The sequence below is a fragment of the Stegodyphus dumicola genome, chromosome 4, assembly GCF_044657685.1.
Source record: "Stegodyphus dumicola isolate Sdum_Otavi_A_Nest chromosome 4, ASM4465768v1".
In the NCBI taxonomy this organism is placed as follows: Eukaryota; Metazoa; Arthropoda; class Arachnida; order Araneae; family Eresidae; genus Stegodyphus; species Stegodyphus dumicola.
This window is the reverse complement of record NC_140771.1, coordinates 80,505,769-80,520,009: the sequence shown is the minus strand read 5'-3', so window position 1 is coordinate 80,520,009 and position 14,241 is coordinate 80,505,769. Positions and strand designations below refer to the sequence as shown.

Sequence of the window (14,241 nt, the reverse complement as noted above, 5' to 3'; positions counted from 1 at the left end):
GTACCTTACTACTTGGATAATTGTTTCAATTGTAGAGCTAATATATGAAGCAAAGCTCCGACGCTCTAGGAACGGATGTTTTTATTAGACCAAAACCAATCGGACTTTGTGACCGTATTATGTGGTGAATATATAACATGGACTGATCGCACGAGCTCGTCCTGGTGACTTCAAGTTGTATGCCTTACTAATTATCGATGGTAAATTTCGCGGCTGCCATGGTAGCTAAAGGGTGACGGAGACTAGTTCAAGACAATATCTCAATACGATAGCGATAATAGCTCAAAGAATGTGAAGACGCATTTTAGAAACTGAAGGAGACTAACCTCTGCAACAATCCTGACAAGCATTAGCTCGACAAACCATTTACTCGTCACACAAATGCGAACAAAGAGAGAATCGATGCTGTCTTATCCCAAAATATAAACAGTCAAAAAAGTGTTGTAGCATATTGAAGCAAGGTTCTATTTAAACCGGAAAGGAATTATTGTGTCGCCAGGCAAGAGTTGCTTGCCATAGTTAAAGCCATAAAACATTTCTATCATAACCTCTACGATAGAAAATTTCTGTTCGGCACAAATTAATAATCGTTGACCCAACTCTTAAATTTCCAGAATCTCGAAGAACAGATAATCAAGTGGATACAGAAACTTCAGAGAAATAACACCTTCATCAGAAAGTATTGTCACACGGAACACTTAATTAAAAGCGATGTGCCCACAAATTGAATTAAACCCAAAATAAACCACAAAACTGTTTTTAAGCAATAAAAAATCCAACAGTAATTTAATAAAACAATGCAAAATGCTGCAGCAATACGGAGAAACAAAAGTACAATCATAAAGAATTAAAATATTTTAAAGCATTCACAACAATAGTGAAGTAAAAAGTTTTTTTCTAAAGATACAACCCATAATACATTTATAATACACATCCTGCATAATCGAGATTTTAGATCCTTTTTGCTATTTAAGACACAAAAAAGAAGTTTTTCCTCATTGAATAAACTAAAATAATCTAAAGGCTTTAGAATCATAACAGGACTGAGATGTTAATTCTGGTCGAATTGTTTATCAAATAGCAATTATCAAACCGCTGAAAGCAATCACGTTTCCGCTAAAGCATTCAGGTGGAAAATAATTGCACTAATCCATCTGAGGAACAAAATACCCATTAAAGAAATTAATTTCTAGGAGGAGAACCATCTTTCTGACAAGAGGTGGATCATTGAAACTAGCGATAACCAATTAAAACATGCAGAAATTTTCATGGTAGAAAGTTCGTTGCATCAGTATTTGGCCATTTATCCTCAACTACCCCTTATAATCCTTTTACATTACCCTTACTGCTCTTCTTCAGCCCATAAATTAATTAGCTAAATTTAGATGTACCTAATAGCAACATACAAATGCATTTTGGCACTTTACTCTTTTTCTTTTTTTTTTTTCTTTTTCTTTTTTTTTTTTTTTTTTTTTTTGGTTCTCTCGTTCTTTCGCCGCCATTTTGAACTCGATATTAACCGTTATAAATGGCTTTTGTCTAAGCAAACAAATACTGATGCATTTCATTTGAGATTAAAACGAAGTTATTGTTTATTTATTTTTACCGTCCTAGTTTGTTGTTGATTAGAAACGCGTTTAGTTAGATCAGTACTTCAGACCGCTTCATAGCCCTCATTAGGAAACCACCGTGATTGATGAATATCATAATGGATGGTTTGACTAAGTGAATTTATAATTCTAATGATATTGCAGTTACGTAGCCTTTTTTTTTTCTTTTTTGAGTATGGAAATTTTGCAGCAAAGTACCTGACTGGTATCGCGTTTATTATTAATTAGTAGAAAACATAAGAAAACATTGCTTAATTTGATGAATTAATCTATTACCTGTTAAAAGAAACTTGGTACTGTAAGAAACGAAAATAACATATTTTCTCTCCCTTTTACTTCATTGTGCAAAGGAAGGAAAGTATTGTAATCGCGAAAAATTTCGTTTTTCAGATTTCAGCGGAAATATCAATTTTGACAGCTTTTGAATCCATTCCGACTATTTTTTTGTGTTACGTCTGTATATACGGACAGAACAAAGGATAGAATAAAAAATCAAAAATATATTCAAAATATATTTTTTCATGACGTCTGAAAATATGTATGCATTTCGCATACTGAAAATCCGCAGAATGTTGAAATTTTGTATATGGGGTTGTAACTGGCAGTACCAAAAGTGTATATATATATATATATATGCACACATCAAATAAAATTGATATAAATATAAATATAAATTGCTTAATATTATGCTAAAGCAGCAAAGTAATAAAATAATTTATTTTATAATAGATTGTCTAGTATATTATGTCCCATAATAAAATTTGTTAGAATGCTATCGAAATTAAGTATAACTCATTAGCATATTTAAAAACTGAATCTTGAATAAATTTAAAATTGAAATATTAAAAAAGGTATACTTAAAAGAGAAACTGCCATCATTAAGCCAAGCAATTATCGTTATTGACCGGAACTTAGTTGACTTTTCAAGGGGAGCGGTTATATGTATGTTATATGTATATATATATATATATATATTTACAGTAAGGGGAGCGGTTTTTTGTATATATATAACCGCTCCCCTTACTGTATTGCAAATTTCTTTTTCAGTCTTTATTTTCGCAATCGCTGGTCATTAAGAAAATTTATACCTCATTTCGAATTTCTAAAACACAAATTGACGGTTTTATAGAAATTTGATATCAATACACAATGATAACAGAGAAAGAGATGTGCCATTCAAAAGTCGTTTTATGGACGCAGGATTATCCAATATCGCTCATATTACAGAATTTTCCATAACCCACGTTGCCATATCAGATTGAAAATGAGTATAATATGGGGTATGTTCCCTTTTCATAGCCAGAGAGGTCATGCAGCGTGACGACATACTGGACAGGAGGCAGATGAGGACTCTCTGTGGCAGTTGATCCCACTTTTAAAACATAGCAGTTTTCAACTAAAGAACGATTCTCGGAATGGGGATGGGGGATGAAATTGCCTTTGCAACAGCGTCGTAGCTAAGCTTTATACGATTAAGGTCAGTAGATTCCGCTAGCCTATCCATGCGGTGAATAGCCTCAATTTCTAGGTAAGTGTCAACCAGCTGAGCCCTATGTGAACGAACATTTTCGTCCATTAACAGGAGCCCAGGACCAACTGCACCTATGAAAATTGGAACATAAGACTATAAGACCTAGTCTCTATACCTTATAACAGTTAAACAGTCTTTGTCAAACACATGCAGATGTAGAAGCCGTCCACCATAATGCCGGCCCAAACCATTACACCTTCACCACAGTAATTATCCTTTCCCTTGATGAAGGAGAAATCAGTGTTTAGACCGAATCCCAATTAATCTGTAAAACGCACGGTGCTCCAATGAAGTCTGGTCTAAGGCGCATATTATCTGCACTTTGCGAAACGCGCTCTCATGTGTGCGGCAACGGAAGTGATTCAAACAGCGGGTCTTCTGTCATAAATCCATATCTCAAGAAACCTTGAAAATGTTGTCGCAAATGGTACGACACTTGGCGTTACAGTGAGCTCTGTAGCCACCTGCTCTTTTATTTTGCCTGCCTCCAATCTACAGACAATTTTTCATCTTATTCCGTCATCCATACCTCCGTGGCTACTCATTTCACCTGATATCCTATAAAATTTACCCATCTCGCAACAAACACGGCAACGATCGTGAAGGAGAACGGGCACAGAAACCGCGGAAGCCCCTTGTGCAATTATATCCCCTTTATGATGACAAGTCCGCAGACACATATGTGTACGCCTAAGTATTCGACTCTGAATATTTGCGAAATTCTTCGGTGGCATAATAAGTACCTTTGGTTCAACACTTTTCATAAAAATAGACATAATTTGCAACTTCTTAGTTTTGTATATGAGTGTAACTGTACATCTCTCGTTTTATTGTATCTGTAGTACCTACAGTACATATATATACAAAGCAAAGAAACGTATATCTCTATACATAATAAAGAATGTCCTCGTATTTCCCTTTTATGAAAATCTACTATTTTTTATTCCGATTTTGAAGAAATTTGATACACTGGATCTTCAAGAGAAAGAGCACTGCCAACATAATATTTTTCAAAAAACCACACATGGGTTTCGCACTCTTTATATATATATATATGTTATAATAAGAGCAAAGGAAAAAAAGACAGAACACTGTAGATGCGTAGTTATCCTATATTGAAGAGGAAGTAATCTGATTGCGTCGTAAGCTAATGTGTTGACTTCGTAAATAAAACTTGGCAGTAGAAGCGATTTTAATTCCATTTTTATTTCCAATTGATATTTGTGGCCACAATCATTTGGCACTCTAATCGTGCCTTTCCACACAAGATTTACATTTTTATATATTGTTAAGATAGAAAGCAAGCCAGCGAAATTACATCTTAGCACAGTACAGAGCAAAAGATGAAGTGCGTAGTTATGAAAGATGGAATCACGCGAAGAGAAAAGTTTTGGTTTACAATTCGGTGATTGGTTGTCAAGAGGCATCTGGTATTAACGGTTACGTAAGATCGCATGATTAATTTGAATGACGCAATGCAGATAAGTTATCACGATTTTAGAATAGAGAGGAAGAATTTATGTTTATAGTTATATTATAATTCTGATTCATATAATTTTATCTTACATATTCCCCCCTTCAAAAAGAAAAATGCGTAACGACAGAGAAGCCTTTTTAAAGAAAAAGAGTTAAAGCACAAGCAAATTAAAAAAATATAAATAAATAATTTTGATCCTGTAAAGTATTATTTATAAATATCAATTTTTTTTAAATAGATTCTTAATTTTTAGAGTCCTATTGAATTTTTCAACATTTCAGTCCAAAAGTCTTTTTGTTTGAGAGTTCACATAATCATAATTCATCAGGGAAGGTTCTTGTTATTACAGAATATCACAAAATAAACTTTTACATAATCATTACTTATAATGAAATGTAATGCACATAAATATTTATGATACTTATTTCTACACTGATAAATTATAATTTAACATCAGATTTTCAGAATTTATGGTTTCACCGTTATCATCTTTCATTTACAATTCCTGATTTTACCAAACTGGAAGCCTCGCAATACTTCTAAACAAACATATCCATCAATAGGGCTGTCCTCGTGAGCTAACCAGTGTGTTCTCTGCACTGGTGGCCCAGGGTGCCTAGACAGTTACTTGAAAAGGCCTCCGTTCCTTGCATTAAGGTAACTGACCTTTGAGAACTGCCCTAATACATTCTATAATAAAAAAATATAATAATAATATAAAAAATTACAAACACTCATAAAATGAGAGCCTCCAACATTATCTTACTTGAAGAGGGTGAAGGGAACAACTGCACAGAGGTAATTACAGGCCTCTGTTGAAGGAACCAGTACACCCTCATCATACACTATACTTAACACACAATAACCCATAAATTTTAACATGCATTTACCATAATTTCATATTACTTATCTGTAATAATTTCACTTATTTTTTACACCTTTATTTTTAGAATAATTATAATATTCGCATTCAAAATTCTCAACAAAATTTCAAAAACATAAAAACTTATCTTAATATCCTTCCCTATGAGTAATTTAAATAGCTTAAAATTCGTTACTTAATTTGCTCACACATAATTATGAAAAATTAGAAACATTAATGAACAAGAATTTCAGATTTTCTCAAAACAAATTGCAGAAATTTTAACCAAAGTTGAAATGAAAACTATAGAATTCGCAGCACATTAAATAATTTAGTTCCTGAGCTAGGTTCACACGAATGTAATAAATTTTGAGCTGTTGAAAAAGCAGAAGTGCAAATAATTTTCTGTCGCACATACTTGCAAACACTAACTCAGATCGACCTTGAACCCGCTGCAATGCTTAATTCCTAAACGGTAATTCACTGATGATTTTATTTTCACTAGGCATTCGAACTTCTCAATTTATCGAGAGATCACTTTCAATCTGTAAACACTACGCGTGATTATTATTATTTTTTTTTGAAGCACTTGCACCACAGCAGAAGAATGATCTGTTATTTTTTAAACACTGATAAAACAAATGTGATGATTCACTTCTTTCACATTATCTTGGATTTATCACAAAACGATGATTTGAAGAGCTGAATTAAATTTTCCATTGAGGTTTCAGGCTGCAGGAAACTATCCTGCCGGCTTAATTGTTATAATAAAAACACAAGGAAAAAAAAAAGACAGAACACTGTAGATGCGTAGTTATCCTATATTGAAGAGGAAGTAATCCGATTGCGTCGTAAGCTAATGTGTTGACTTCGTAAATAAAACTTGGCAGTAGAAGCGATTTTAATTCCATTTTTATTTCCAATTGAAATTTGTGGCCACAATCACTTGGCACTCTAATCGTGCCTTTCCACACAAGATTTACATTTTTATATATTGTTAAGATAGAAAGCAAGCCAGCGAAATTACATCTTAGCAGAGTAAAGAGCAAAGCTAAAGTGCGTAGTTATGCAAGATGGAGGCACGCGAAGAGAAAAGTTTTGGTTTACAATTCGGTGATTGATTGTCAAGAGGCATCTGGTATTAACGGTTACGTAAGATCGCATGATTAATTTGAATGACGCAATGCAGATAAGTTATTACGATTTTAGAATAGAGAGGAAGAATTTATGTTTATAGTTATATTATAATTCTGATTCATATAATTTTATCTTACATATATATATATATATACATATATTATGCGAATTTAACGAAATTTTTATTAAACGCTCAGGGTTTTCAAAGCTTTTTGTTGTCCCTCTTCAAAGCGTAAGATATTTGCTTTTAAGATTTAATCAGAAAACTCAGCGATATAAAAGAAATGTGTTGCAACTCGGGAGAACGCAATATATTTATCTGTCCTTCCAATTTCATAAATAAACTCAGCGATTTATAAAAAGTGTATTGCCATTGTCCAAATTGTAACACTTTAAATGTGTTATCGTTCAGCAAAGTGTAAGATATTTAATATTTCTTTCAAATTTATTGTGTTATTAATTAACAAACTAAACGATTTAAAAGCAATAAACACAGATTTATATCAGTTACTATAAACGACTAAGTGGGAAAGTGAATTTTGATGGTTTCTAGATAACTAGATGGTTAGTAGTAAGATAATAACTAGATAGTAAACTAGATGGTTTCATTAAAAGCTTATCTCTCTGTGTATGTGTTCTCTTTCTTTCTCTGTGTGTCTATATATAGGTGTTCGTTTGTTGGTTAGTGTGTGTTCTCCAGTTTTATTCCGATCTTGATAGAATTTTGACCACCTGATGTTCGATATGAAAGGAGTTTAACTAGACCACGTGAACAAATTGACTAGCTCAGGTTTGCAACTGTTGCGTTTCCGGTATGATTTCTTACTAAAGTCGTTAGATGGCGCCATATTCGTTTACACTTTCTTCGTTTCATATTCGTTTTACTTCGTTTAATATTGCAGAACTTTCTAGAAGTGTGTAGAATTTATAAATCTGAATTTAAGAGCGCTGTTTGATCAGTTTTTCTCGATTCTTTTCGAGAAGTGGGTGGGGATTTTCCTACAAAAGACATAACCGATCACTTCGCAAGTTACAGTCATACTAAAATCGTTTGACTTCCTCGTGTTAGTTAGATCTTTAGAACAGAGTAGAAATTTTCAGAACAGTTCAGAAGCTTTAGGACAGAAGTTAAATGCGCTATCTATCAGCTTTTCGCGAATACTTCGATTTCAGAATGATTCACTATGATTTCAAAAAAATACCTCCAACCCCATAGTTTAAATCTCTTCACGTTGGGTAATACGCGGCTAAAGCCGGACGCTTTAGCTAGCTATAAATATAAATTAAAAAATATCATTAGACTTTGAAAATAGCATAAGCTCATTTTATGTATAGAATTTTTTTTAAAAAAATGTATAAAAGAGCAATGTATAAAATATGAATACTCCAATGAAAGCACACATGGTATTAAAAATTGCTACACCGGCAGGTATAATCTATTCATATATTCATGAGATGTAATATGTTGTGTGACTAAGTATATATAAATATTTTCATTTTTTTTCAGTGGAGTACAATGTCACGTGTTCACCTAAGTGGATGATAGTGACAGTGAGTGTGAATTCAACGTCAGCTCAAGTCTATCTCGAAAAACTGAAAATGTATCCCGGTAAGTTACGACATGTTACAAAAATTATTTTTCTTTTGAGAAACTTATTTTGCATTACGGAATATGAAGGAGTGAGTTTTGTATAGTTATTACAATGAAACCTTGGTTCGCTAACATAATTCGTCTCTGATGATAACTCAACCGAAGTATTAGAAAAGCAAAACGATTTTTCTTATAGGAATTAATGTGAAAGAAATTAATCCTTTCCCGCATTCCAAATAGTTGCATAGAAAAGAGTACTTTATATGTAAGTTAGTGAAGCAAAACTCGTATAACTCATTGAATAACACACATAAGCACTGTTAAGTAATTTATACGCAAAATTAACGTATAGACCAGGGGTTCTCAATCAGGGGAGGAATTTCATTATTTCAGGGGGAACGGAATGAGGTCAGCCTTTTATTTACCTGCAGATTACTTAGTTTATGAATAATATGAAACTACTTTTGTTCAAATTTTGATTTTTATAAATATTTTCCTTAGTTCTTGTTTAATTTATAAAACACATTAAAAAATAACCTAAATTTAAATAAATGTGTATGAATTTTTCGACTTTAGGAATGTAGGGGAAGAGGAATGATTGTATAACGATATTCACAGAAGGATATTTTTCTAAATAAAATTAAGAAAATGAGATTTTTCTAAATAAAAATCTTTCAGAAAGTATTCAAGAAGTACAAATTTGTGTTCTGCATTTAATAACTCTTTCTGTACTGTCTACGTTACAGCCACTGGAGCAATTTACTACAGTTCAATAATGCCAGTGATAGTTTTGAGGAAAAACATTATGTGAATATCAAATGATTTCTTTATACTCTATTATTCATATTTTTGCTGCATTTCATTTAAACTTAGTTCCTCGAATTATTCTATCTTAATTAACCGATCCGTCAAGGCAAGTTGAATAGGACACAACTGCAAATTTTGAAATTAAACATGACGGTCAATTTTTCGTCGTACGAAAGTCAAAATTATTGTACATTTATTTTTTTCATTATGAGCATAAAACTTTCCCATATATAAATATAGAAACCGGGAGACCTCAGTAGAAGTTAGTTTCGTTTTTTGACCAAAATTTGTTTTTTTAATTTGAAATTGCCAAAACATGAATGTTTTTGTCATTTAAAACACTTCTGTAATTTGAAGTATATGTCTATGACCTTAGCGAATACGAAAATAAAGACCGGGTAAGGGCTTTTAAGCCGAGGCCTTTTATGCCGAGTATGCTCTAAAAAAGAGAGTTGTACAACTAGACGCTATAGCAGTTCCAACAACTAGACGTTTTGATTTATGCGAAATACATACGTACGTACATACGGCACGATAAACTCTTGTTTTGAATCCATTTTACGATCTGTTTTAGAATAGAGTCCTTTATTCTGTCCATACGTACAGATGTTACGCAAAAAATAGTGAAAACAGATATTTCCAATGAAATTTAAAATCCGAAATTTTCGCAATAGGATATAGCTTTTACTTCTTACAAGGAAGTTACAAGAAAATAATTTTCAAATATGTGAATAAAACTTTTGTCAAAAATAATTTTCGCAATAGGATATAGCTTTTACTTCTTACAAGGAAGTTACAAGAAAATAATTTTCAAATATGTGAATAAAACTTTTGTCAAAAATAATTTTCGCAATAGGATATAGCTTTTACTTCTTACAAGGAAGTTACAAGAAAATAATTTTCAAATATGTGAATAAAACTTTTGTCAAAAATAATTTTCGCAATAGGATATAGCTTTTACTTCTTACAAGGAAGTTACAAGAAAATAATTTTCAAATATGTGAATAAAACTTTTGTCAAAAATAATTTTCGCAATAGGATATAGCTTTTACTTCTTACAAGGAAGTTACAAGAAAATAATTTTCAAATATGTGAATAAAACTTTTGTCAAAAATAATTTTCGCAATAGGATATAGCTTTTACTTCTTACAAGGAAGTTACAAGAAAATAATTTTCAAATATGTGAATAAAACTTTTGTCAAAAATAATTTTCGCAATAGGATATAGCTTTTACTTCTTACAAGGAAGTTACAAGAAAATAATTTTCAAATATGTGAATAAAACTTTTGTCAAAAATAATTTTCGCAATAGGATATAGCTTTTACTTCTTACAAGGAAGTTACAAGAAAATAATTTTCAAATATGTGAATAAAACTTTTGTCAAAAATAATTTTCGCAATAGGATATAGCTTTTACTTCTTACAAGGAAGTTACAAGAAAATAATTTTCAAATATGTGAATAAAACTTTTGTCAAAAATAAACAGAGTTTTAATTTATTTCCCCATATGTCATTTCGACATTTTTTAGCCATTTATTTCCTTTTATCCCAAGAATTAGTATTTATTATTTTTTCATTTATATTTGTTAGTTTGTTAAATCAAGAAAGACGGAAAACTCAGGAATAGCCCCAGGTGACAAAATAACTGATGTACTTAAGTATTACTTCTGGAATACGCTTCGAACTCCTATGTACAAAATGTATTCAGAAAACATTTTGTAATTTTTCCTGGTCTTTCAAAATAAAATCGTGGATTATTTATTTCCCTTTTACATTCTTTCCTTTTTTACATTCTTTCCTTCACCAGTTCTTTTTTAATTGTTTAGAGGAAACTGGAATACTTTCGCCATAGGAAAAATGTGGCATTCTCCGGTAGTTGCGACAAATAAAAAAACTCCGTGAATAGTTATAATCAAATAAACATTTTCGCCACTTTCTTTTAAAAAATCAATATCAGAATATATACACGCATTAGCAGTACGGTTTCATGCAAATCATTGTGATGAAAGAAAGGAGAAAAAAAGTAGTGGTGAAGAACCAGTTTTCAATCACCATAAAATTATGCATGTTTCTTTTTTTGTCTTATGATGGACTTAGATATTCACTGCAGAAAAATGCGATTTCTGGAGAACAGTAGGAAAAATTTTTCTTTTGAACGCAAATATTCTTTTTTTTTCTTGTGTCATGCAGATGACGCGAAGTGTGGATTTCTATCCAATTACTAATCGTCAAACAGCTTACGATCTTAATGCAATGCCGAGGAAATAAAATAATTTAAAAAGAAAATGGCGCAGAAAATAATATTTTTGCTGTTTTGATTCTTTTTTTTCCATCGTTAGAGGGCTCAAAATCCTTTGAAATGAGAAATATTTTTAAAACAGACATCATTTTTTGACAAATTACTTGCATTTCTACCGTGCCTTTTAGCTTTTGTAATTTGCTTTTTTTTCGTATTTCATTAATTAATTATCAAATACATTCAAATATCATATTCAAATAGCTAATTCAGATATTAAATTCAGTTCACACTATAGAAATAAACTGTTATTAAAACTTAATTCGAAGGGGAAAACGTAGTTTTCACATTTTCCTGGAACGTGGTCATCAGGAAGTTGGTGTCTCGAGGAATCCAAAAGAAAATTAGCTGGTTTCTAAATCAATGATAAACAATATTTGGAAAAAGTGTCGAATCGCCCACTGCTTGGCACGTTTTTTAAGAATTACACATACTTGGTATCCATGTACACATCGACCTATTTTCACTTAAAATAAAATCCCAGAATTGCACAAATTGGCATTGTGCTCTCCCTTTATCCATGTACACATCGACCTATTTTCACTTAAAAAGTCAAAGAAAATTGACAAAAATCCAATTCTTCTTATTCTTGTAAAAAGCGCCAAACAAATAAGTGGGCGATTCTGCACTTTAGCCCAATATTCTAATAATAATAAAAATGCAAGAAATTGTCCTCAAACGAACTGCGCGTCGATTGGCCCAAATTCAACAGTACGAAAAACACAGAAATACAATGCTGACATTATTGAAACATAAACATTAATATTCAAAATCACAAAAACATAACAAATATTAACATTATCAGTTTCGTAAATTAAAATTTGTTGTGCTACTTTACAAATAAAATTAGTTAGAATAACATGGTAGTAATAGTTGAAGTATTTAATAGCGTGATGTTGGGCATAGTAACAGTAGTATTTAAAATAAAATAATAATTATAAATAAAATATAATTAATATAAACAAGGAAAATAAATGATATAAAAAGAATTAAAATCTGAAAGGATTTAAATTTAACGCTCGCTCAGAAGAGCTCTTTAAAAGTTTAATGTAGTTTATCAGTACAGATTATCAATTAAGGTGTCCCAGGTGGAATAGCGAACAGTTTAGAGGATATTAGTTCAAAATACATTTACGCTAACATGGCAAAAATTATATATTTCAGGATATTTCAAAAGGGACAAAATATATAACTTAAATATATAAAATAGTTAATGATTTTAATTAGATATTTCATGAGCTAAATACATTTTTATTTCAATGAATCTTATTAAAAATGGGGGGAAAAGGCATATTTTTAAGAACAGCAACTATTGATTTTAAATAACATAGTCTGTTAACAGATAGAATTAATGTGAAAGATAAATATCTTGTATTTTAGTGAATGCCAATAGATTCGAGTCAAAAGTGAAACAACGCAAAATCGTGTTTCGAGACTAATAAACTTTGGGGCTAAAAAAAGGTAGAACTTCATTCTATAAATTTATTGTATTTGTTTCGTTAGATGAATCGGGAATTCAATGCATTTTTATTTTAATCAATCCAATCCAAAATTAAAATTATGGTTACCAATTGTGAATTTAAAATAAGTAATTTTAGTAGAATTATAATTTAAAATTGTTGTATTTTGCTGTGTAATGTAGCGCGAGACAAATTTTTAACAGAAAGCTATTCTAGAAAAGTAAGAATACAGGGGCACGTGAATTTAACATTGAGTAAATGGGTATCTCGGTAATTTATATTGAAATTGAAAACATGTATTGACCACTATATTAGCTGTAATCGTAATTTTACCCTCTTATTGCTTTCGAGTAATTTCGAGAACCAGAAAGTACTAGAAAGATCTCGCGGCTGGTGGAAACCTATTTAAGCCCGAAGAGAGAGTATCTCCTCTAAGTTGTTTAGTTAGCTGCTGTTGTTATGATATTGCGAGTTTAGCGTGAAATCGGATTAGCTTTCTCTTTCGATGCGCTTTGCATTGCGTTCTGTTTAACGTTGTTAGTAGTTCAAAGTGTAACTACTGATTATACTGTGTGATACTGTGAAGACTTGTACGAATATTTTTGTGGAAACTTCCAGAGTTCTGAAATATTTCTTTTGATAAAAATAAACTTTATTAATCTATTATCGGACTTTTGCATTCAATCTCTTACGAACCCGTACACAAGCAACACTATAATATTCTTAACAACTGCATCTGTTGCATTTAAATAGTTTCTTTATGGAGAGTTGACAAATTTAATTTAAAAGATATAATTTTCCGAAAGCAACAAACTCGAATGAAAAGTGAAACAATGAATTTTTTGTGGCATTACACAAATTAGCGTGTCGGCGCTTTTGGTATAACAATAGTGAGTGAGTGAGTGAAAGAATAAGTAGATCACTATGTAAAAGAAAATTAAAATTACAGCATATAATTTAAATGCATTTCTTTAGTATCCAAAAAGAATATGAATCCGAATTTGATGATCCCAACAGTATTATATTCAAATAAATCGCAAACCAAATTACGCATTACTAGCTGCACTAATTTAAAGATAATAATTAGTAACTATTAAAGTACATTCAGTTCATCAAAATATTGTCTGAGGAACATTTCAATTTCTTACAACAAGGCTTCGAAATAGACTTATTTGATTTTGATACTTGAATTCGCTTTAAGATTTATTAATTATATTTTAGTAATACTTTAACATATATGTAATAATTCTATAGTCAGACATGGCTTCTGTAGCAATTTTTCTGTTCGGATAAAAAAGCTTTATGAGTTAACCTCGTTGTTTTTCTGTGAACTGTTTTTTCACTCGTTTAAGTGTCATCCTGTTACCGCGTTTGAACACCTGATTGAGGAAGCAGTGTTCTCAAATTGGTTATTAAAGGTTTTCCATAAGCAATGTTTTGAAAGTGGTGTACTGTGTTTGGTTTGGTGATT

At 31.3% G+C, this 14,241-nt stretch overlaps 1 protein-coding gene across 1 annotated transcript in view; it reads left to right on the top strand.

The window, feature by feature from the left end:
* The window catches only part of LOC118187171 (uncharacterized), a 732,208-nt gene that overhangs the window by 599,280 nt on the left and 118,687 nt on the right, over positions 1–14,241 (top strand). The window contains exon 3 of the mRNA XM_085815129.1: positions 8,125–8,226. Within this exon, the coding sequence (XP_085671255.1) occupies positions 8,125–8,226 (102 nt within the window). The remainder of the gene's footprint in view (positions 1–8,124; positions 8,227–14,241) is intronic.